The 26235-nt window shown below is 40.1% G+C and overlaps 1 protein-coding gene and 1 pseudogene across 1 annotated transcript; both read right to left on the reverse strand.

Moving 5' to 3' along the window:
• Positions 1-3225: 3225 nt before the first annotated feature.
• LOC121508874 (LITAF domain-containing protein-like) lies at positions 3226-19001 on the reverse strand. Its single transcript, XM_041785998.1, has 5 exons — positions 18960-19001; positions 6067-6162; positions 5868-5942; positions 5561-5708; positions 3226-3829 (listed from the first exon to the last, which is right to left on the reverse strand). Exons 2-5 carry the CDS (start codon positions 6152-6154, stop codon positions 3724-3726), a joined length of 417 nt encoding a protein of 138 aa, XP_041641932.1. The 5' UTR covers positions 6155-6162; positions 18960-19001; the 3' UTR covers positions 3226-3723.
• A 2056-nt stretch (positions 19002-21057) lies between these two features.
• On the reverse strand, positions 21058-24143 carry LOC121508849 (annotated as a pseudogene).
• Positions 24144-26235: the final 2092 nt, after the last annotated feature.

Here is a 26235-nt window from a genome sequence, read left to right on the forward strand (position 1 = left end):
TCAATAAACCTATCAAAGGCTTCGAAAGACATGACATCGTCATCTGGGCTTTCCCAGATTGTTTAAAGGCATAGTAATCTTAGTGTATGTAAACTTCTGACTCTCAAGAAAATAATAAAAAATTGTCTAAAAAATGATCTCTCTCATTATTCTGGCATTTAGCAAATAGAAATAATTTTGGTAATCCTAATTGACCAAAAACAGGAAAAGTTTAATCTGATTTAATGTTAGACGGTGAGAAAAAAAGTTTATGTGCCTTTTTATATAGTGTATGTAAACTTCTGGTTTCAGCTGTATATCATACCACTCTCATTGGACCATTTTTGCAATCCCCTGTATTTGTCTTACCACTGCTCTGTATATAATTTGTTGTTAATAAGTTTACCATGTCACTTTACACAAACACATGTCACTTTAATTGCTATTGTCTGCACAGAATGTAAATGATATAAACCCCCTGTCCTTTTGTATTTAATTTTTGTTTAGTTTTTATTTATGTTGCTTATTCTTATTCAGTTCTATTGTATTTGACCACCTTTCTCCTTTGTTGTGTTGCTGCAATGACGGAATTTCCACTCTTGGGATCAATGAAGTATTATCTTACCTTACAATATAAGTTATCTGGTTAAAGTAATAAACATTTTTCATGATATGGGAGAAATGCAATGAAAAGTGCACTTTCACATTCATGCCGGAAGAGATCCCAGAATGCGCATGTGCCCTGGGATCAAAGGGTGTGCATGCACAGAGTCCTCAATTCAAAACAAGAAGGTATTGAGAAGAAGGCCGCAGAGGTGGGTGGCACAGAGCAATGCTGGTCTCAACTTGCTGGAGATGCCTTGTGTGGGGGGTTTCCATGTTACAGAGGTGAGTTTGTGTGATTGAACCTTTGGCAGCCACCATGACATGTCTACTTACAATTGTAGAAATTAATAATTTCTTGTTTTTTTGAAAACTTAAGGAGATATCTGAGAAAACTGTAAGACCTCAATCAAAAATAATATAACGTAGAACCAGTCATTTAAAAAATGTATATAGATATTTGAGTGCAAAGTCATTAGAGCAGGGGTGTCAAACTCAAGGCACGGGGGCCAAATCCAGCCCGTGGTACAGTTATACCTGGCCTACAAGATCATACGATCTTTCTGTTATAACTGGCCTGGTCTGCAGATTTCCTCAAGGATAAACTCTTAAACTTAACCTTGATGATTTAAAATATCCTTGTTAAGGTATAAAAATCTGGAAAAGTAAGGAGAAAAGTAATTAGATCAAAAGTCAGGAAGGTGGGGAAATAAATTAATGTTGTCATTTCATATTTTCAGTTTTGCATCTCAAATTCTGACTTAAACTTATGATGTTGACTTTTTTCATGTTTTGACTTTTTGCTGTCACATTTTGACCTTCAAGATTCACAAACCTTCAACTTGGGATTTTGACTTTCTATCTCATGTATTTGCTCTTAAAAATCATTATTTTGCCCTTAAAATTCGTGTTTTGACCTTTTGGAAAAATTAGTTTGACTTTTTATCTCAGACTTTGAGCCTTCAAACTTATCATTTTGACTTTTTTTCATCTCAGAATGATTTATTATCAGTTTTATTCATGTTTTTTCATATTTAACAAATGGTGACAGTTGACAGTTTATGTTTAGATTTTGACCAAGTTAGGCTCTTAGGTTAGGCATAAATTCAAAATCTGCGATTGACTTTAACACTCCTGGCCTAAATAGTCCGGCCCTCAGGACATCTCATTGGAGCAAATCTGGCCCCGGACTCAATATGAGTTTGATGCTCTTTTATTAGAGTGTATGAACATGTATGTCTTCTTCTCCCATTTCCTCCAGATGGCACTGTGTCTTTCTGTAAGGTTATTTATCCCATATCAAATATGAAGCCTTTGTCAGGGATCTGCTGCAGCTGTTTGAATCCAATAGTTCAGGTTTTAAGATCAGAGATAAGGTATTTATTTGTGTATTTTTTTGCACATAGGCTGGATGTAAAATGCTACTACTGGACTTTTTCCCTCTAAAAATGTCACAGCTTACAATTCTTTGATGAAGTCTGTTAAAAAAGTCAGAAGGAAAGAAAGAAAAGGTAATGACTATTATGAGATGTAAAATTTCAAAACAAATATGCTGGTGTTCATCTTTTTCTGTGTTGATTGAAATCAAAAGAGGTCATTATTTTTTCCTAGTCTGACCTGCCAGTAATAATGTTTGGTTAATATGTTTTTCTTTCTTTAAAGTTTTATTTTAGCTCTTATTTTTGTTTAATGGAAATAAATTTTATGCCAGTAATAAAACACTGACTTGATTATCTATTTATTAAGTAATCTTCAAAACAGTGTTGGGTTACGCAACCATCTTTCATTCTCACTTAGTAAATCTCCACCAGAAAATGTTGACCATCAAATCCCTCGTTTCCCGTATTCCCCTTTACATGTGTGAGATAAAAACTTTAAATGTAATAAATTATATTTTAAAGTAAAAGATGAGTTGAAGTTGCTCCATTAAGTGAGCATTTTGAAATGATTTCAACAGCTTGTCTTTAACACTTGTTGACCCCCTGGTTGATTAATGATGCTGTAATGAATAAAATCACAGGAAAAGAAGTTTAATACTTAACTTTATTCAGCTGAATTCTTCCTAAATCCTGAGGAAATGATCTTTAAACACTCTTACCTCATTTTCTTCCTGTCCTGGTGAACAGGGAAGTTGCAGAGTTGTTATCTTATTTTAAATTAGGGGTGCGGTACAGAAAAATTTTGATTCGTTACCCCAATTTTGAAATCACTAACTTGATTTATTAATGTTAATAATAAGATAAGGAAATATTTCCCCTTTAAAAGCAATAATCTCATTGCCAACAGCATTTAATTCACAAACACTGTCACTAAGAGCCGAGCACAAATAGAGTGAAGCATACATTATTAAGTTGGCACATTAAAGCACAGCTGGATACACAGAAAATTCAACCTGCTCAAGTGGCCAGTGGGGGTCACTGTGGTACCTGCCACAGCAGTAATCCACCTGCAGCTGGCAGGCGTTCATGTCCAACCCTCAATACTGTAAAGATTTAGTCGTTTAAATGTGTCTAAACAATACATAACATCAAATGGTCCTATTATAGTTAAGTCATGCAGTTATGAAGTTATGATTCATAAAAATCTGGTTTCTAGAACAACATAAAGACAGCAACTGTATGTCATTTTTCATCATACCTAACTATGTTTTGTGTTCATTGTACATTATGTTATGTAAGCAAATATGTGAACTAAAATATTGAAAAAAACATTCAACATGCAGTATAAATCCTACCAAAGCTTTTAATTCAATAAATGACAAACAGGTTCATTTGAATTTATTTGCAGTAACATTATGTAAACTAAAGTTATTGGAACATGTGTCATTTTTAAACTCAATTTATCTCCAAGGTATTTTTTTTTTATCACTCAGGTCAGAAGAAAATAGTGTATTTTTCACATTTTTGCACTAGTCTTTAAAATTAATCATCAGATCAAAAAACCTGAAATAAAAACTTCTACTATCTTTTATACACAGTGTAATCAGTACAGAGTAAAGCAGAGACTGCACTCATTTGACAAAGCAAACACAGGGATGACATCTGACGTATTTGCATAGAAAGGTTTGCACATGTTTGTTGAGTCATGGATGATTAATTCCTTCTCTTGTCATGTGAGCAGAGTTTATCCTGCAGCTCTGTTTCACCTGCGTTTGTGGATGTGCAGGACTTGGTCACAGTTTGGACAGGAGTGTTCCACATCCTTACAAGAATCCACGCAGAAGGGGATCAAACAGCAAGGCCAGCAACTGGTGTGAGGTATCAGAAAAAAAAAGTCCACTTCATCAGTGTGTACTCTGAAAATCACTCTAAGTGTTCAATAGTCCCCAGGCCAAGCCCTGATGGATTAATGGTTGACAGTACCTGAGCAAATTGGGTGGGGACTGAATTCTGTTTTAGCCTTCAGATCAGTTTACATTGTTATTCTTATGAAATAAATTAACTATAAAAACAAGAGCTACTAAGGATGTTAGAAAAAGTTTCTAGGAAGTAGTTCTATTCAAATGACAAAACAAGATATATATCTGAGAATTAAAAGCTAGCAAGGAGCCCTGTGTTTATATTTCCAGTGGCATATTGTACCACTGTGAAAATTTTAAGCTTCTCTAATGGTAAAAAATTAGAGAACAAGTTTATCAAACAGATTCCTTTCAGGTTGTGACCTTTATCTGGGCATCAAGAAATGGATTGCAAACATATTCTACTAATGAAGACATATATTTGCTACAGCAAGGTAATAATGGCTCTCTATTAATCATTTTCCTGTTTTGGCTGATAACTGTGCACAACATGGAAAAAGGAGGTGAGGCCTTGATTCTCTACATTCTCTGCTCCTGAGACATGTATCAGGCATGTGTGATGCACTGCTCACACAGGCAGTCTGAAAGCCCTGAACTGTTAATATGCAAACAAACTAAAAAATCAAGCCGTGTTGTGGCCGAGAAGAGCGGCTCAGGTGCGAAGAATTTAGAGAATCAAGGTCATGCCTATTTTTTACTGTAAATAATCACATATCAGTAATTACAGTAGCTACATGTACCTAGTTGGACATTTAACCTGTAAATTTAATTTTCAAGTTACAAATTTACTAACTCACAAAAACTTTAAAAATTCAAGCACCTTCCCTCGAGTCTTAAGACATAGGTGTTTAAAAATCCCATTTTACAAGAAGTAGGTCAGACCAAGCATGATGGTCCAGCTCGATGTGCAAGTGCAAGCACAGCCAGCAGAGTGCACATCCCTACAAGCATTTCTTTTTTTTTTTTTCTTTTTATAAAATGCTTCAAATCTTATGCATTTGGGTCTAATTTCTACTGCAGCCTGTCCCTTCCTTTTTAAAATATATTTTCTTTGTTGTATGTGGAAAAAGTGGTACCTCTGACTGTCACTGTGATTTTTTGCTTTGGAAAATGCAAATGAAGCATCACTTCATCTGACACCTACCCGTTTTAGACATTTAAAATAACAATAGAGATAATCAGTTTTGGCACTGATAGTCTTGTTTGTTTGTTTTGTTTATTTTTAGGTCATAAAGAGGTACCATTAATAATTTCAGTCTGTTTCATACTCAGCTAAAACTCCTTACAGGAGCTTTAAAGGGATATTCCTGGATTTTTTAAGTTGTGTCATATGAGGTGCTTGGCTATAGTAGTGGCATTAGCCTCAGGTGATTTCTGTGAAAGTTGAGAAACTTCATTTGAAAGTTTTGAGCTTGAGAGATTCCAAGCTACCTGGTGGTGTAGAAAATGCTGACCCATGCTCGGGATCTCTCCTGCTAAAAACGTTCAAATGAAGTTGCCCTGCTCTCCCTTTCAGCCCGCTGACACTCAATCTGTGTAAGTTATTCTTTGATATACTCTGGTTCATACAAATACCCTCTTGTGTCCACAGTAAACAGCACATCATCAAAAATCCTGAAATATCCTTTTAATTTCTGAATGTTATAAATTTACAGGACATCCACGCTTGTGTATACTCACATGAAGACTCCCAGTATTCCACAGATTAACCAGGTGAGCAAGCCATTTACATACTTCACTTTGGTTACAACAGTGTTGTGGCAGTGAGGACACACCATCTGTCCTGGGACATCTTTGGGCAGCTGCTGCACCACCACCACCTGGCTCACTGTAAGAAACACACAACAAACTGAAACCTTTACCCCATGATTAACTCCAGCACATCAACCCAACACTGAACTTAGAGTCCCCTGACTCTGGCTTCAAAGCCTATTTATGCAAACTTAGTAACTGATATTGTGAGAAACCCTTAGAGAGAGACCCTCACCAGGCTGGACCATCTGAGGCTGTTGTGGATTGTACTGGTATCCAGGTTGTGGAGCTGGACCAGGGTAGGAGGTACCTTTAAAGAACAGAATGAAAAATAAACTGCTAAAGCTTCTATAGCTTGAAGTTATTAAGAGAAACATTGCATTTCAAGAGAAAAATATCCCCATCAACAGATAGATAATGATTTTTTTAGTTACCAGGCTGTGGTTGGTAGATTCCAATGTTGGGGGGCCCAGGGTACGGCGGTGCTGCCATCTCTGGTGGAGGGAACTGACCTTTTTCCATGATGTTTGCTAAAAGAGAAGAAAAAAGTTTGTAAGAAAGAGAAAATACAGATACAGTCAAAATAGGCAGGAACCTCATTTATAGCTTCTCATGAATACAAATATCTAATTAGCTTATTACATAAAATCAACCAATGCGTTAAGGCAGGCAGACTTGTTCAAGACAACGGGCTGAAGTTTAGAGTATCAGAACAGAGAAGAAAGGGGATTCAAGTGAGACTTTAAATGTGCTGAGGTTGTCGGTGCAGATTCACTTGGCTCTTTTACAAATTAACTCAAGAGATATATATATATATATATATATATATATATATATTTTTTTTTTATTTTTTTTTTGTTTAATATGGCCTCTTGATTGCTCTCAAAGTGCACAGAATCAAAGCATTTTCCTAAAAAATGTCTATATTCTTCTCCTGGGGAAACATGACAACAGACTCCTGGGACAGTTCAGAGCCCCCAAACCATAGTCTCTGAAAATCCCATGGGAAATACTGTAGCTATTAAAATAAAGTTATTATCATTATCACTGTCATTATTATTATTACTATTGTTGTAGGGACTTTCATGCACAACAATCACTGGGGTTAACAGAGAACGGTCTGAAAAGAAAAAACAGCAACAGTTCTTTGGGCTTAAATGCCTTGTTGATGTCAGAGGTTAGAGGAAAAGCTGAGTGAAAGGCAACGATAACTTCATTACCCACTCATTCCAACCAAGCTATGCGGTTGAGCATCTCTGACATGTCATACCTTGAGACAGATGGTCTACAGCAGAAACCTATCCAGGTGCCACACCTGTCAGCTGAGAACAGAAAACTAAGGCTAAAGCTCACACAGGTTCACCAAAACAAGAAAACAAGAAAAATGGAAGGATGCTGCTCAATTTGATGAGTCTTGATTTCTGCAGCAACATTCAGATGGTAGGGTCAGAATGTAGCATAAAAACACAACAGCCTGCCACACCACTAACAACCAACGCACATTCAAAGTCAGTTAAACATACCAACCTTCCCTGTTCTGATGCTCACTTTCAATGGCATCAGATCATTATGGCCTTGTCTGCATGCCTAAATGCTTCTGTTGCTGCCAGGGCCGTTTCTTGTGGTATGTGGACTATGCAAATGCATAGAGCCCCACTAGGGGGCCCCAAAGCTGAATGTTCAGCTTCATCCAAGGAGAATTAAAATGTCTTTATCCCTTATATGTTTAAAAACAAATGTAGGGTGCAAGAATTAAATAAGCTTCAATGATAAGCTGTGTTGTTGTGCTGATACAGCGCCTGCTATGTTATCGTCCAGTGGAAAATGTTTCTCATATATTTGCCACTAAACATTACTTTGGGATTAATTCTGATTAATTGATTGAGTTTAGTGTGTATTTTATATGCTATATATGACTGTTAGGTCTGTCCACAGAAAAACAAAAAAACAAGTTAAGACCATAAATCAGGGGTCATCAACTATATTTGCCAAATGGCCAGCTTTATTCTTAGCACACATTTAAGGGCCGGACTTTCAGAGGAACGAATATGAACATTTTGGTCTAACTGATAAATTATTGGCAAAATATTTTTATATTTTTGTTAATTAAGCCTTTAACTTGGAGATCGCATATACTGCAGCCTGCCACAAGGGGGCAATTAAGATATTTTTTCCACATTTTTGGGGTTGTTTTGCTGCTCATGACTACGTTTGCTGCTAAAATGCTGTGTGTTGATTAGTGGAAAATCTGTGCAGGAAACAGATTTTGGGGCGTCAATTCTTATGCATGGATGTTGCACCCCCCCCCCCCCCCAAAAAGGGAAAAATGACAAAAAAAAATTATGAAAAACAAAACAAAAATGACAAAAAAAATTATGAATGAATTATGAAAAAAAAAGAACGTTAAATTTAAATTTAATGCGCTTTGGTAATACTGAATTGGGGATATGTGCCTAAAAAATCTCTATTTTCTGAATAACTGGTGGCAAATTTTGCAAAAAAAAGGTTTAAAACCATTTGAACCCTTGTAATAGCATAGTTCTTTCTATGCTATATTCATTTTTCTGTATATTTTAATATTTTGATGAAAAACAGTGGTTACACCAACTGATACAGGGCGGTTACACCACCTGACCATGGTGTTCTTCTATGGTTAAAGGCCACGTTTGTTTAAGAATATGATACTGACATCACACAGCATATTCAGAAAGATCAACTGAACTGATTTTATATATTTATTTATTCATTTATTTAATTATTGACAAACTTATCTGACAACAAAAATAGTTGGACTGAACTCACATCTTCTGGTGTGATCAATGAAAATCACATACAGAATCACTGACATGGGACAGCCCTGGCAGGGCCAACATGCACCAGGAATGTGTCTGACATTGTACCGAGGATGTAGACATAGGGTGTGTCCGAAACCACTCACTCATTCCTTACTCCCTATTCACTCTATAGTGGGCAGCATAGAGTGGACTAGTGGGCGATCACGTCATCACCGTCTCACAATTAAAACGTTTAGCACCAGCGGCTTGTAGATTTCCATGACAATGGCTGAGGATCGAAATTAAAGACAGAATTTCACTGAAAACTGATACTGAACGTAACACATTTTCACAAAAATAAAAATACTAATAGAAAAAAAGGTTTTGTGACTTTGGTGGCAAAAAAGATTTTTTGTGTGTATTATAACTTACTTCTGCATAAAGATGATGGTCTCATGTCTTATAATCCCCATAGGGGGGAAAAATTACTTCATTTTATATCCTTAACATTTTCTTACAGATTAAATACTTTGGTTAAAACCAACAAACAAAAAAGTATAAACAAAGTTTTTATATGTGTTCCTGTGCTCCTCTCATTTGTCCGTCATGTTTAAGAGCAGCAACTGCGATGCATGATGGGTAATATTTGCTGGGCTAGTGACCATCAGCTATTCACTATTTTTCACAATGCATTGTGGGACAGAATGAGTGTACTATGTAGTGAATAACAATGCTCACTCAGAATTCAGACACCAACACAAAATGGTGTTTTCACTATATAGGTAGTGCACTATATAGTGAATACGGAGTGATTTCGAACACAGCCATAACTTTGACTACGAGAGACAGGATGGCTCACAGCAACAGCCCCAGGGTCCATATTCCCAAGGTACTCCTCACATGATCCCTTGAGGGACATGATTGTAGGATTTCTTCAGGTAGATTAATGAGTTCCTCAAAGTGATCTTTGGGTCAACAGTCCAGACCAGCACTTCTCCACTCCTGCTGAGAACATGTTTATGTTGTATATGAACATGTTCTCTCAGACAATGAGATTTCCAGAACATCCTTGGAGAACCCTAAAAGTTCTCCCAATAAAATTAATCACACACCAGGCTTTTTGTTTCTACAACTGCCATTGTAGCCATTACATCCTGTTTGCTGCTTTCAGAGACACCAGAGTAGGCCAAACCCAGAAGGCCTCCTTCTTCAGCCTGATGACCTCCACCAGTGGGTTTTCAGGCTACTATCATGACAGGCACCAATGGTCTTCTCTATGCAACCACTCCCAATATGGAAGCTTTAAATATCACTTGGACTCCATGTCCCCAACCTCCCCCAGGTAACACCAAACTTCTTATAGATGGAGGTTGAAAAATCTTCTACAAGGGACCTCCACCTGAAGTTTTCAGTTCATTTCATAGCCTGTTTAGGATTACCAGATCTGTCTGATGGCCTACTCCACCATCTGATCCAACTGGTAGAAATCAGCTATCAGCCCTTCTCCCTTCTTCACCTCAGCCTCCAAGACATACGGGGGGCAGATCTGATAAGACAACTACAAACTGTATCATCAGTCTCTGGACTAGTATGGTCAAATATAGCGTTAGTATGGGCAGTGGACAGTTAGCAGAAAAGTCTGATAACAGAACACCACTCAGGCATTCCTCCAAAACGCCCCACACAGTTTCTTTATCATTGCCCACATGAGGGTTAACACCCACCAGTAGGACTGTCTGATCCAGTGGCTGGACTTACTCCAGGACCCCATCCAGACTCCAAGAAGGTTGTGTACCCAAACTGCTGTTTGGTGTGTAAGGAAAACCAACAGTCAGGGCCCTGCTCCCTGCTTCTTTCAGTCAGAGACACCCTCTCATTTCTTTCAGAGAAGGAAATTTAATACCGAACATTTCCCAGACAAATCATTTTATCCTAGTCTAACAGAAATCACATAAAGATGTGAATAAATCCCATATTTAAAAGATATTCAGTGATTAACTCTTGAGTTAATAGTTCTAAACAGCAAGTTTCTTCTTACTACATCTTTAATCAGCATCACAAAGTTCTGATTATTGATAAAATATGGATTTTGTAATAGGTGTCAAATGGTGTAACTGGTTACACCATTTGACATTTCACTCTAAAATCTAATTTAACAGGCATTATCACAGACACCTATGGAAGCTCATGGTCTTAGTATAAAGATTTCAAAAAGTACTTTAATGTAAATAATGTGTTTTTTTTTTTTTACAAAGATCATGAAATGCAAATGTTTTTCTTGGGTCATACCATTTGACATATGATCATTGACATTCCTAACCATGCCCTAGCAATGTCCAATTATATAAGCTTTTAATCACAGATACCAACCTTGAGATGTACCAGTTATGACCATCAGATGTTCATCTCTGTGACATCATTTCCTTTAAAAATGTCTTTTGAAAAATATTAGCAAAATGGCCCCTTGAATGGTGGTTACACCACGCTGACATTTTAGGAAGTCAACCGGAGTCCAAAGATTCCCTAAACTTAAAAAATACACAAAACAATAATTGTTCAAGACATTCATCTAATAGTCCACAGTGCTACTGTAAAATTATACCAGACTAGTTCATAGAGTGTTTTGTTGGGATTTTCACCTTTTTCAAAAAAGTTGAATTTTTTTGTACCAATTTTTTTCTGTTACACCACATTGACATTTTTGCCTAAATTGCCCGACTATTCTCTCAAAGTTTTCTCAAAGTCTCGAAGTTGATTGAAACCTGAAAATTTAGACTAGGGCAGTAAAAGGGGCATAAGTGAAAGGAATTAGTATGAATCTTAATAATATTCACTCCTTTTAGATATTATTAAAACTTTCAAACTTTCAATGGCTCACGTCATTGACCCCTGTGCATCTGGCAATGATGCTGCCCAAGTAAAACTCTGAGAGATCCCCCAGTCTTCTTGTGTCTGTGACATTTCTGAATCTTCCTCTCGTGCTGATACATTTATTTCTGCATAACGCTTAAAGCCTTGACTGAATGGGTTTTGAAGTGCTTGATGACGTTTTCAGAAATGGCAGAGCCCTTGGATTTCAGTTTAAGCCACGGTCTTAACTGTCACCTTTGTCATCTTGTCTCTCATTTCTCCATGGGATATTTAAACTCAGACATAAATCCAAACCTGTCTCGAACATGACTTGATGACAGGATCTGATGGATTTACGAGTTCCTTTTAAAGGTAAAGTTTATTTCAGCAGGGTTGTCTAACACTAAAAGAATGAACCAACTGTGAGCCATAGCTTCAATTATTTTCCTTTTATTAAAAGGTGTGTTTCACTGTTTTAGATATTACTGTGCTGTAAGAAGCACAAAGTAAAGGAAGACACAGTGGTCCCATTTCACAATCCCATGTCCTCATGTAGTACCCACATAGAACTTGGAGACTGAGATGGATGTTGTGCATTTTGCTCCATCAAGCCCTACCTAACACCCAGGTAAGTCCTGTGGGAAACCGATATGGGTATTTGGCATGGGGCCGTTATGGAATCTGCTGACAATCCCACATAAAACACATTTTGCAATCTCATGTAGTACCCACATAGCACTTGGAGACTGAGATGGATGTTATGCATTGTAAAATCCTGTTTGAAACCCATGTGGCTAGTTGGCACAGGGCCATTATGTAAGTCAGACAATTCCACATAGAAAACATTTTACATTCCCAAACAGGACCCACTTTTTGGCTCCAATTACAAACGTTGGCTGGGGTTGATGCCCCTGCATGTATTTATTGTATAATAAAAGTGTGTGTAAAGTGTGTAAGTGTGTAAATGAGGCTTGAACAGCTCACCTCACATAAAATTATTTGCATCAACAGTCATTGCGCTAAGTTTTCCAATATAAAATAAAACAGCACAGTAACAACCAGATGACAGACAATTGACTCTGTAAAGCAGTAATTTTTTTTTTTCTAAATTTGCCTTATACTTTAAAATTAATCTGCTAATTGAACAAATTGTTTAACTGCAGAATGGCTCGATGAGACAAGCTTGACACATGCTTGAAATACTGGGGAAAAAAAATTTCAAAGGTGAAAGCTCCCCCACCCAATACTGATGATAAACTTTGTCAGCATAAATCTGCTTATACAGATAATGCTACAATTACAGCATACAGTAGCTACCTGAATGTGGGCGTGTAAAAGGAGGAATATGAGGCGGATCCATGTGCAAACATTTCCATGTGGATTGGGATTTAGACGGGGAACATTGTGTGTAGGTGTGTGTACTCAGGGTTCATAAATCCAAATTGTTTTTGGTTCAAGCTGTTTTCAGCATTTTGTTAAAAAATACATTTTAGTCTGGATATATGGAGTCATTATTGCAAAAAAATTATATTGCATTTTAATGTATTGAAAGCCTAAGTTGTCATAGTTTTGTTTTTTTTTTCATTTGTTTTAAATTTCAGTTTAGTTTTATTTAGTTTTTACCACTCGTTAGTTTTGTTTTAGTTTGCAAAAATGTTTAAGTTTCTATTAGTTTTAGTGTTAATTTAAGTTTTTGGCAATATGGGATACCTGCCAGAGTGAGTCCCAGACTTTCCATTAAAACCTGCCTTTATGCTCCAAACCAGCTCACCTTATCTAGCACCAGGACCCATAGCCACCTTCTCATAAACTGTGACCAAAAAATCTAAAGGGCACATATTATGGGGTTTCTAGACATGCAAAAATCCAATACTGGAGTGTTTTTTCAGCAGCAAACTTCACAGGCATGTTTTGGTGACCTCTGAGACCAATATAAACCTGTCTTAAAAGGGTAAAATATGCCTCCTTTAAATTTTTCAGTCATTAACTGACTGTTTTAATCAGGGCTGTGTCTGTTTGGACTTAAAATGGAACTTCAACTCTGATAGAACAAAGACATGGAGACATGTCCTTCATTAAAAAAGCACACCATAAACTTTTGTGACACATATATATTTTTCCAGGCACACACCTTAGACCCACTTTAATAGCTCTAAGCTGTCTCCTTGTGCTTGGATTTTCTCTGTTTATGCTCAAAATCTCTACTTGCTCTTGAATCTTTTGTTGCTTGCTCAAATTCCATGTGTTCATTTTCAAACTATTCTCCTGTCATGCTTTTGCTTCGCTTGTTTGTGAAACTGGCACTGATTTTTCTCTGTGTACTCAAATCTTCCTCTGCACACTTACAAACCTTTCTCTGCCAGTGGTTTTATTGTGATTTTTGGCTCTCAGACTTTTACAATGTGTAAACAGCACAGCGACAACTGGCAGAACAAACATGATTATTTGATCCTATTCCTGTTTCCTGTTGGTTGGCTCTTCAGGAAATCTAAGAGCAGGAATGTGTTTCAAACGCTCAAAGAAAGCTTTAAGCACATGTAGAGAAAGTTTTGAAAAATCAGTGGCAGTTTAACAAACAAGCAGAAGCAGCCTGCATGAGAGAGTGGTTTGAGCATGACAATGACATTTGAGCAAGCACCTAAAAATCTGAGCAGACATAGCAGACGTACTGAGTACAACAAAAATCTAAGCATAAAGAGGGAGATCTGAGCACAAAGGCAGGTTTAAACGGAAAGTTTGAATAAAAGTCCAAGCCATGCTCTCAAAATGTTAAAATGGAGTTTTGCAACAATAATGACTCCATAGAATTCTGTGCTGTTTTGTAAACAAGACTGCTGTTTTGATGGTTAAGTGTGAGGTGGTTTGTTAAAAGATCAAACCCTCACAGACTTTTTCTTTGCACCATCACACCTCTCTAAAGTGTGAAACTTGCTAATCGAGATGAAGAGAATTTTAGAAATACTCTGCATACAAGCTAGCTGGTTTGGTTGCATTTCATTTTGGCATTTTAAACACACTAGAAAGACTGTTTAAAGTGAAACTCCTAAAAGCTGTAACTGTAAGAGTGCTGCCTCTTAGATGGTGGGCAATCCCATCTGTCTTATCAGCTTAAATCACGGTTGGTTAAAAGGGGCCAGATAAAGGCAGATGTCTACTGCTTGCAGGCTGTTGAATGATGTGTCTACTCCCATTGCTGTCTCAAACTGGGTGTGCTGGTGTTTGATTGTATGTTGTGTAATGTTTCAAGCCAAGTATCAGCCTAAGCCCTGTGTATGGAGAGATGAATGCTCCACGCCTTAAGAAAACACGAGCAAATACACAAATTTCAAGTAAATGAAGAGAACAATGAATGCATCATCAGGATGCCTGTCACAGAGAGAGGGAAAAAACAAATATACAAAGGACACAAGTCACAAACGAATGAACAAAGCAAAACAGAAAAAAGAAATTACTGAATTCTGATTGGCTGAAGAAGATTCAGCACCTATTTTTTAAAGGCAGACATCCTGACTTGCCCTAAAGGGAATAGAAAGGTCAGAAAATGTAAGCTTGTGCTGTAAGAAAATAGGTGATTGGTTTGTTGGAAATACCAAGAAGATGAAGTTTTATAGTGATATTAAATCCTGAAAACAGTTTCAGGAAATGAGAAAGTCCTTGTATTTTTACTGACATAATGCCTTCCTTTTTCTATTTGTCACTGACATTGTATTTCTGCTATTTTTAACTGTAACACAACAAGAAAATTCATCAGGAAAATAAATAAGATGTTTTTCTTGACTTGCCAGGTAAATGTGGTTTAAAGTAAGAGTAACCAGAAGTGTTTGGCAGGAAATCAGACAAATACACATGGTAAGATGGAAGTTTGGTAAAGATCTTCAGAGTTTTTTTCAGTTGGTAATGAAAAAGATTTTGGACACACATACAGAACAAAATGAAACTGACAGAGAGATTTGAGGAAAGCCCTCTGATTGACTGACAACCAGTCCAGGGTGTACCCTGCCTCTCATCCAGTGACAGGTAGGATAGGCTTCGGCTCCTCTGCAACCCTCTGGATGAACGGTGAAGAAAATGGTTGATGGATGGATTTGAGGACGCACCAGAATCAGTGCTAGGCCAAAGTTTCTTGCAGGAGCTCTAAGATGTCTTTCTCCCATTGAGTTACATTTCAAAAAGCTCAGTCAGTAATGAGGCTTTTAACAGTCGAGAGATTTAGGAAACTAATGATGCAAAATGACTTATAAAGGTACCAAACGACATGCAGAGGGAGCAAAAATGACTGCTGACATGGGGTATTAAAATCTCCAAACCCTGCTGGATCGCCAGTGATTCCTGGTGGTAGTGCATGCGTTGTTTACAATATGTAGGAACCACAAGACCAATCTCTCTGGAGTCAATTGTGATCAGAAGCTTTTCTTTTTGCTGATCTATGGAGTGCTCCTGGTGTTTACTGTGTACCTCTACAAAACTGTGTTTGACTATGACTACAGATGTTTGTCGACAGCCTTTTTTCCATCAGAAAGACTAGACTAAGATGACTAGGCCAAAACTGTCCAGTATGGGATTGGTTCAGTGATCCAAAAAATTTGAAGTCCCAGATTTATGATTCTATCCTTCTCTGATTATTTTTCTTTTACTAACATTAATGCAGCTAATACTTTTTTACATGTTTGAAATATACATTTGAATCAATCAATTCTTCTTTCCATCCAGTGTTATTAAGAACTACGAGTAATATTTGGTCCAGTCTGTGATATATTAAATATTAGATTAAAAAAAAGAGAAAAACAAAAAATATTCAAAATGAAAAGCAAAAGAAAAAAGCCCATGCCGTCTAATTTGATAAACGGATTTAACCACGCTCCAATTTCTTTTTATATTGTTTTCTTTGTGGTAGCCACAAATTTGGGCCAGCCAAAGGTCAACAAGAGACAAGATGGCTATTTGCCAGTTTAGAAAGTTACAAAAATACAGTCATCTATGGCCCAAATAATGAAATGTGGTTGTCAGTGCTCCTTAAATGGGACTCATTCATGTTTACACTCTTGAATACCCCATATGTGCAAAATCTGGATAGGCTTCATGGGTAAATTTATTGATCATTTCAGTTGTGTGTTGTAAGTATTTTTCCCCCTAAAGACAAAGCCTTAAGGAACTAAATGCAGATGAGAAAAAGCTTGTTCATTACGGATCTGGGTGTGGTCAGAATAACACTACTAGTGCCTTTCTCAGCTTAAAACTGCAACTCTACGTCTGCTTCTGGCATTTTCTGGCAGTTTTCGGGGCTTGCCATGAATTCCTGTGAAAAGTTGGAACGTGTGAAGTTCCCTGGAAATTTTCAGGGCCGAGAATTGTTGGGAATCTCTGTTTTCATGCAGTGACTTGTGTTAGGCCTATTATTCAATTGCACAAGAAGTTTTCATCAACTGCTACTGGATCACAGCTGTGATATTAAAGGACAGAGGTAAAGCCAATTATAAGTCCTATAACTGATTAGAATTCATGTTCTGTTACACTGTTTTAAATGCTGGTAAATTAAAAGAACAGTTTTGGTATTTGAATATGTAGATATCAGTGTTTATATCTATTTTGCTGTATTTTGCTCATGATTTTCCACCCTGTTAGATTCAGGTTCCACCCTGTTGGGACTAAAATCTAACAGGTGTAAGTTTTTACACCAAATCAGCAATTTCAGTGGCAGAGAGCAAAGTTATGTTGGCTAACTTTGCAAAGATAAACAATATTTTAATGTAATGATCAAACATTTTGTAATTTTTACTTCTGCCAAGGAGGTTATGTGATCGGCAGGATTTGTTAGTTAGTTTGTTTGTTAGCAACATAACTCAAAAAGTTATGGACAGATTTTGATGAAATTTTCAGGAAATGTCAGAAATGGCATAAGGAAGAACTGATTAGATTTTGGGAATGAATCTGGATCACCGTCTGGATACAGGAATTTTTTAAGGGATTCTGTACTATTTGGAGATAGGGTTAATGCTGGAGGTCTGCGCTCTCCGAGTGCTTTTCCAGTTGAAAAATGTGGTTTAATTCTGTCATAATTGAGCTTAACAGGGTCACTTCCTGAAAGTGGATTCATGGGAACTGTATGGGGGTTTTGTACAGTAGGTGAATAACCATAAGCTGACAGGGTGGAACTTGATTTTAGGTACAATTTATGTCTTATGATACTGCAAAGGTGTCTCACTGAAACTAAAAAATATGTACTGGGGACATCATGAAGCTGAGCATATATGTGGAAAAAAGTTAACCAAAATGATTTTAGAATTAATTTACATACATTTTCGTGGATAGTTATACCGAAGACAGTGATCTTTTAAAAAGTCTTTGGAAAAGTACGCTTTATTTACTATGAGTTAAAATACTGTACTATGAGTTTAAACCTGGGGACAGAAAAGTCACCAATAGCAAGGCATGACCTTATAACTGGCTTGGGGCTCCAAAGGTGAAAGGTTAAGGTTATTTCTAAATGTTCTTGCTCTGCAAATATTCAAGCCATCATGACCTTATTGATGAACGCAAGTATCCATGATTATTATGTAGGTGGAGCACGCAAGATAAGTGTATTTAGGGCAGTATGATAGATGAACTTTGCCTCCTCATTTCATGATAACCTTTTTATCACATTGTAAACAAAAAAAAAGCAAATAGGTTCAGTCAAGTGGTTTATGATGCTCCTTGTTTTGATGAATACTTATGAATTGCTGAAACATTGTCTTATCATTACCTGTGTTAAATCAGAACTTTATGATAAGAATGGCTAATTAGAGCAAGGAAAGTTTAACAGACAGTTGTTCTGTCTTTAAGAGATGTCTTCAGATCCTGTTGTTCTCTTGTGTGTCTGTCTTGTTTCCACATCCAAACTGAGGTTGGGGTTTGTTCGTCAAACCTCAGTTTCTGCGGTCATAAACAAACTTCCACACCACATAACCAGTGACATGTGATCATGTATTCATCCTTTCTTCAATAGAATATTTGTTCTTTTGTGTTCAGCCTGTGATGTTGTGTGTTTTCTTAAGTGTGCTCCGAGCTCTCTGAGTAAAAACTTGTGAACACAGGGTGTTACAGGTGGCTTACTGGCAGGAGCAGATCTTGTCTGACCTGTTTTCTGAATCAAAATACATTGTCACACAAACACTTGTGCTTTCAGACTTCTGTTTTATGTTCCTTGTCCAAACCCCAAGTAATGATTGATGGTTGTACTGGGTATCAGGTTATGTAATGAGCTGAGTCAGATTTGACAATCATTTAACATGTTTGATATGTGACGGGCCAAAGTCTTCTCATTAAGTAATATCCACATGAAAGATGACCAGTCATGCTAATATTAACATGATATCTGGTCTTTAGGAGTGCAAATCATTATACAACATAATTTTGTACCTGGTGTTGTGAAGTGTCTTTCATGTTAAGAATTCTTGCACTAGTTCAGCTGATGAAATTCAGTTATTTATTCATTCCACTTAAAAGACAAATTATGTTTTTATTTTCCTTTAAAGAGCAAAGTAGTATCTGAGTTTAAGAGGCATTAACTAGATAGATGACACATTTTAAACTAAGGAATAAACTTACTAAACAAAAATGTGATTCTCTGATTTTAAAAAGCAGAATCACAAAACTAGAAAATTTAAGATTCAGTAGGCAAGTATATTTTTTTCTCAACCCAGGATTAAAGTAAAGCTGCCTACCTTGATGAAGGCTCAGAAAACGTGAGTGGTAGTCTGCTTCTTTGTCTGATGTATGAGAGAAATGAGGAAGACAACCGGCACTGTAGCTGTAATGTGCCTGAAAGGTGGGGCAACATTGCGAAAGGCTGCAGAAGCAGGGGTGGATCACACTATGCTGAAGAATTCAGATAAAGTTAAATGGCCTGTTGTTACTATTGTTTCATGCCACCTTATCTTGTTTAAATAAGGTGCACATAAAAATGTTTATTTTATGTGCACAGTGGAGTATTAATTTATGTTCCTCAGAGTAAATAAAAACTGTTTTTATGCTGCAAGAGGAAATATTTTTATTTGCAGTTCAGGAAAGGCTACCTCCAGGTGTAGTGCAGGGTTATGGAATGTAGGTTGTTTCAGTCATGTGACCCCATGTCCATTGGGATTGGAGGAAAGTTAGTACTTAACATCTGTAAACGGACATTTACAGTGCAGTTATAATCAGAACACTTCTACATAAATTGAATTTGATTCCTACATTTCACAAAAAAAGTGATTTTTACCACCGTTTAAGATTTACCTGGCATATACCTGGCAAATACTTGGTCCAGCAGACCTTGCATTGTCTAGCCCAGTGGTTCTCAACTGGTGACTTGAGACCCAAAAGTGGGTCGCAGAGCCCTTTTCAGTGGGCTATGAATGTGTTCCTGAAAGCAAAAGTTGCACCAAAAAGTCCATGGAACTCATTTAAACATGCTTGTTTTGCCCTGTCTCTTTGATTTGTCGCTTGTTGTACTGTATTAGGTCCAAACTGTTCAATTTTTATCAAATAAATTCAACTGATCGAAAAATGTTCAACATTTCAGTTGCAGTGTCTCAATAAAGAGTTGATGGTGTGCTCTGAGGTTTGACCAGTTGAGAACGGATGGTTACACTGTAACCTAGGTTCTCTGAGTGGAGAGACTATCTCTCCACCCTACATATTCCATATGTACGGGGACTGACCCCACGAGGGCAGTTGGCGTGGATACTCTTTAAGACACACCACCTGTGGTGGCCATGCACTGATTAGCTAACCGTGGCTATATAAGCCACACGCATGCGTGGCCTCTTTGTTTAACTTTGATTGGAACACGTTTCTGAGCGGCCTCTTAGCTGGAGAGATAGTCTCACCACTCAGAGAACCTAGGTTACAATGTAACCATTCGTTCTCTTTTGTGTCAAGACTATCTCTCCATCCTACATATTCCATATGTACAAAGACTCTGTAAGACACACTGCGAGGAAACCCAGCAGACGCCGCTGCTCCTGCGGTAGTTTGAATTCGAATGAGACGTCACCACCACCAGAATAATCACCCATTTGTTCAGAAAAAGGAACTATTTACAAATATACACTATTCACACACCCATCGCCTTGGCGCAAGATGCCACCAAGGCTCAACTTGCCCTGCCAGACACTAATGCCAGACATAAATGGGTGGAAGGCCACCTAGCCCAACTGTTACAAGGCTAGCTTTTAAAAAGGGACATCACTCCAAACCACTGATGCTTCTGTGAGAGCTGTGGTTAAGGAGGCTTGGTAATTTCATGTCCTGTCCTGCTGCACTGAGCCAAGCACCCTCTCAGTGAATTGTGTGCCAGCTGCAACATTCATGCAGTAGAACCTGATAAAAGTGGATTGGGTCGACCAAGAGGCTGCTGTACAAATCTTTGATAGAGAGGCACCCCGCCATGGGGCCCATGAGGTAGCCATGCCTTGGGTAGAGTGGGCACATACCCCTTCTGGGGTTGACCTGCCTGCCTTCTCATATGCTTGTTGGATTGTGTACCACCCAGTGTGAGAGTCTCGTCTTGGAGACTGGCTGCCCAAGACAATCCGGTCTGTAGCAGACGAAGAGCTGGTCTGTCTTCCTATAGACACCTATCCGCTGTAAATAAACCGTTAGTGCCCTGACAGGGCACAACAGCGACCCTGCCTCACCATCCTGAGAAGGGCGGAAAGGGTGCAGTTCAGGGGACTGACTGTCCTGGGTTTTTGACCTCACCTTGGGGTTGAACGTCGAGTTTGGACGCAGTACCACTCCGGCGCCCCCTGGCAAAAAGCGGCAGCACTCCTCATGCACTTAAAAAGCATGGAGTTCTCCGATTCTCTTTGCAGACACGATTGCCATCAAAAACGCTGTCTTCAGGGAAAGCCATTTAAGCCCAACTGTTTCTAGAGGCTCAAATGGGTCATTCTGTAAGGCCAACAACACCACCCCCAAATCCCACGAGGGGACAGCTGTCCTTCTGCGGCGTGGTGTAACCCTACAAGCACCCTTAAGAAACTGAGCAATGAGGTCACAGCAACCTTCTGCCAGTTTCCGAGAACCCACTCGAACTTCCTTTATGGCTGCCACCATTCCCTTCATAGTTGATAAGGACTTGTCCACCTCCAGCATGTCCTGAAGGAATTGCAGGATTATAGGGGCCATGCAGGAGAGAGGATCCACCTGCCTCGACCTGCACCATGACTGGAACACTCCCCAACGATAAGAGTACAGAGCTCTGGTTGATGGAGCCCGAGCTCCTTGCAAGGTGCTAACAACAGACTGTGGCAACCCCATAGCCAAAAACTTGGCCCTTTCAGGGGCCAGGCCCAAAGCTTGAGCCCCTGTGGAAAAGGATGAAGAAGAGTCCCGTGGGCCTGGGACAGGAGGTCCCACCGGATAGGGAGCTCCCATGGATGCCCCTGAAGCAGAGGAGCAATTGCGGAAAACCAGATCATCTGAGGCCAGTTGGGGGCCACCAGGATGAGTGTGCTGTCTGTTTGGACAAGTACGTGGTGATCTTCCAGCTCTGGCAGGAAGTATAGAAGGGCCAGCTGAATGGCACGTAGTTCCAAAAGATTGATGTGTTGGGTCCCTGCCATTGGCCTCCGATGCCTTGCCCCTCGTGCACGGCTCCCCAGCCTATGAGGGAGGCGTCGGATGACACCGTCTGGCGACGCAATACTGGTCCCAGTGGGCTGCCCTCTGCTAAGTTGGCTGGCTCCTCCCACCAGCGGAGAGCCAAGCACAAACGGCGTGTCACCAACACCCTGGCATGCAGGTCTCTGTGGGGACAAAGTCCTAGGCTCAGAAGGCACCGCTGCACTGGACGCATATTCAGAAGGACCAGGGGCACAATGTGCACTGTGGCTGCCATCAACCCCATGAGTCGGAGGCACAACCTCCAGGTCACCCTTGCCTCTAGGCGAAACTGGGGGAGGGACTCCCTGAGGGTGGTCTGTCTTCTCAGTGTCAAGAAAAGAGTGCCCGCCCTGGCATCCAGGCACATGCCCAGGAACTCTATTGACTGTGAGGGCTGCAGCCTGCTTTTCTTCCTGTTGAGGCACAGGCCCAGGTGCTCCAAGTGCCGCAGGGTTTGGGCCACATCACTGTGCCACTGCTCCTCTGGGTGAGCACATATCAGCCAGTCGTCTAACTCATTGGGGATGCGAAGACCTTCCTGCCTCGAGGGGCTCAGGACCGCATCCATGCACCTTGTAAATGTTTGAGGGGCCAGCGATATCCCGAATGGAAGGACACAGAACTCGAAGGTTTTCCCACCAAAAGCGAACCTGAGGAAACGCCTGTGTCCCTCCCAAATTGGGATCTGGAAATACGCATCCTCTAGGTCGATTGTTGCAAACCAATCACCATGGAGGATGGCCTGCCTGACCCTTGGCACAGTTAGCATCTTGCATGGTAAGGGCCTCAAAAACTTGTTGAGTCCCCTTAAATCCAGAATTGGTCTGACTTTCCCATCCTTTTTTGGAATGAGGAAGTAGCGTGAGTAGAACCCAGCCTGCTGATCACCCTGCTTCACCTCCTTGATGGCTTTCTTCGCAAGGAGAGTCTGAATCTCCCCCACCAGAATCTGCCGGCGTTGTGGGTCTGTTACCACTGAAAATGTTGCAGACCTCGTCACAGGGGGTGTTTGCAGAAATTGCAGATGATAACCCTGAGCCATGGTGAAAATCACCCAGGGATCCCCCCTGAGGGACTCCCATGACACGTGCTGTCCAGAAAGGTGGCGTGGGGAGGCTGGGTTCTGAAGACTGTCAGGAGTGAGGGGGGCCTTGGGGGGCCCCCGGCCCCGGCCTCACCCCTTTGACTGACTACGTCTGGCCCACCGTCGCCAATTGCCTTCCAACTGAACCCTCAGGTCCCCTAAAGGTGCCAGGGTTGATTGGGGCGGCCCAGCCTGTGGTGCTGCAGAGGTATGTCGCTCATGGCCCTTATGGAGCATCCCTGACATCTCCTGAGCACACCTGCGTGCATCTTAGGCCTGCTGGATCATCTTGCTTGCATCCGGCCCAAACATGGCAGATGGCACATGGAACTACTGGAGGCCTGAGCAGACAGGCACGGTCCTCCCCCTGTAGCTGTGACTGGCATAGCCAGAGGTGACGCCTCACTTATGAAGGAGCAGCCACCGCCTGCTCCTTCATGAGTTTTTGCAAGGAGAGAAGACCCTGCATTTCATCAGCAATATCAGAGCCTCCCTGTTCCGACTGTTTGGACATCTGGCGCTGATACAGGGATAGAATAGCTCCTGTATTATCAGCTGCCCTTGGATTGCCATCACTCCATGCAGCCTACAGAGCATGGCATCCATCATTTTTGTATTTTGGCTTGGACAGCTCAGTGTCCCCAACATTGACCTTGTTGGAGACACCAAGGCTCCCAAGGATTGGTCCATGGGAGGTTGTGGTCCACAGCCGACCCTCTCACGACCATCCACACATGCCAGGCGCTTACACAGACCTGACCAGCGGTGGGCCTCAGATGGTTTGGCAAATTGTTTAACAATCAGCTCCTCCAAATCAGGGAGCAGTGGTACTGAAAAGGAGTACAGCTCAACTGCCTCCTCCTCATCAAACTGTGAGGTTATATGGCCCTGCCCAGCTGGCATTTCAATGTCCAAAGCTTGAGCAGCCTGACTAACAACTTGCTGAAGGGGGGGCGTGTTCATGCTCCTCCTCTACCTGCTGCACAGCCATCTGACCAGGGGGGAGATCCTCCCCCTCTGAACTAAATCCCAGAATGTCCACCTCCACCTCCTCCTGCTCTTCCAAAGCGGGGTTAGGGGGTTGGGTTGGAGGCGGTGCAACTGCAGCCGTGGGATTTACACCTTCTGCTGCCTTTCCTGTGGCATGAGCAAGTGAAACAGGCCCACTCCCCATGAGGTCACTCCAGACCACTACCCTAGGCTGCTTTGCCTGTCGCTGCTGCTCAGTGGCAGTGGCTGGGCGTTTGTGGGAAACTGCTAGAACCCTAGCCTCTCTAACTCTAGCAGGCAGTATAAAATAGTTCATGCAGAAGCTGGATCCTGACTGGCTATGCGTGCATGGTCCAATCCTAAACAGTGCACACACTGATCATGACCATCTTCCATAGGCATTTTTATCCCATAGGCATTTTTATCCCACATTTTTATCCCACAGGTCAAACATCTTCACACAAAAACCCTTTCTTAGCTATTTATTTGCTTATTTATTTATTTATTTATTTATTTATTATTTTCTACCTGCCAGGGCTGACGTGCTTGGTACTAGTCACCCTGCTTACTCCAAGCAGCTGCTATGTCGGGTGCACTAATCACCCTCTATACTCTGAGCCGCCTGATTGCACAGGTGGTGAGGGAGAACCAAAGGAAGCAGTATCCTTCCACTCTCTCCTTCTCCTTCTTTTTATTTTATTTTATTTTATTTACTAGTTTCTATTGTGTCGGAAAGCACGCTCTCTTGCTTTCTGCGATGAGGTCAGGTTTCGCGAGGAACTATGCTCGCGGAATCAACAGCGCTACTACCGATCCCATGCAAATACGCCTCTGCCACAGTTCAGCAGTAAACTGTGAGGCCAGACCAGAGAACCACTGGTCTAGAGGAGTCTGCCACTGAGCTAAGAGGCTACACTGTTAACCTGAAAGTTGTTTGTGATCAAATAATTGAAGTAAATATTACTTTAAAAAAATATATATTTTTTGCATTAGTTAAGTCATTTTGGTGTATTCTGGTATTATAATGTGACCGTAGAGTGTACTTGTTGCTTTGAATTGAATAAATTTAAAATTTAATTTTTTTTAACTTAAACTTTGGGTTTATTTATAAAATCAAATGCTTCAAGGTGTTGAATTCTGATTAGCTGGTTGAATTCAAACTTGTCTTGGCTTGTTTGAAACAAAATTGCACAATTTCCTTGTAAGACAGAAGCTAAGAAGACCAGTTTCTCTCTCACTTGGTTCGAAGCATCTTACACCGTAAAACGCAACATCATATGACAAATCTGCAGTTTTCCCAGAATGCCATTGGGCACTTAACCTTTATGCACTCTGTTTGCTGCTGCTGTCTTGGCCGGAACACTTTTGAAAAAGAGATTTTTAATCTCAAAGAGGCTTTCTCCTGGTTAAATAAAGGTTAAATAAAATGAATAAGTAAAATGCACCATGAGTGAAGTTGCTGCCTCAGTTACATAGAAGCTGATGTTAATGTTACTACAGTCTATGGGGGGGTTGGAGTTGGGCGGAAGGCGGAAGACGTAGACCTGGTTGGCGGTAGGATTGAAAATTGTTTGGCGGTTTTGCATAAACTGTACTTTGACTGTAGCGTTATGTCCTCATCCTCAGGGGGAAACTGTGAGAATGAAATGGAGTGAATGATTTCTAGATCTGCTAGAATGAAAAGAGGGCAGGAAAGAGCGAGGAGTGGGTCAGAAGAAAGTGAAAATTCGAAAAGGCATAACAAGAAGACATGGACTTCTCCAAAAAAGCCAGTGCATGAGGAGCAAAAACAGACAGATGAGATGAAAGTAATGATTGAATTTGATCAGGAGGGGGGTCACTTCCACCTGATCAAACTAACAAGGGCAATTGAACAGGAAATAGGTAAGATCAAGTTAGCAAAACTGCTGAATAAAAAGAGAGTGCTAATTCATGCAGTGAGCAAACAACAGCAGGAGAAGATCATTAAAATGACATCGCTTGTAGGGGAAAAGATGACGGCCAATATACCTAGAGCACTTGCCAGGTTGAAGGGAGTAATCTCAGGGATACCACTGAGCGTGTCTATGGATGGCATTAAAAAAGAAGTCAAAGGAGGGAAAGTGATTGATGCGACCAGGATTAAGAGCAAAAGGGATGGTATTCTGAAAGACTCAATGTCAGTGATTCTGCAGTTTGAGAACAGCATCCCAAAATCAGTGCAAATTGGATACCTAAACCAATCAGGTGTTTTGTATGTCAAAGAATGGGACATATTGCTAAAGAATGCAAAGGGA

The sequence above is a fragment of the Cheilinus undulatus genome, linkage group 4 (genome assembly GCF_018320785.1).
Source record: "Cheilinus undulatus linkage group 4, ASM1832078v1, whole genome shotgun sequence".
In the NCBI taxonomy this organism is placed as follows: domain Eukaryota; kingdom Metazoa; phylum Chordata; class Actinopteri; order Labriformes; family Labridae; genus Cheilinus; species Cheilinus undulatus.

Bases quoted from the DNA above. Each gene is read 5' to 3' on its own strand.
- LOC121508874 (XM_041785998.1), bottom strand. From the start codon at position 6,154: ATGGAAAAAGGTCAGTTCCCTCCACCAGAGATGGCAGCACCGCCGTAC. The intron at 5,943-6,066 runs GTAACTAAAAAA...TGTTCTTTAAAG, and splicing joins AATCTACCAACCACAGCCTG to GTACCTCCTACCCTGGTCCA. The intron at 3,830-5,560 runs GTGAGTATACAC...ACCTCACACCAG, and splicing joins GGAATACTGGGAGTCTTCAT to TTGCTGGCCTTGCTGTTTGA.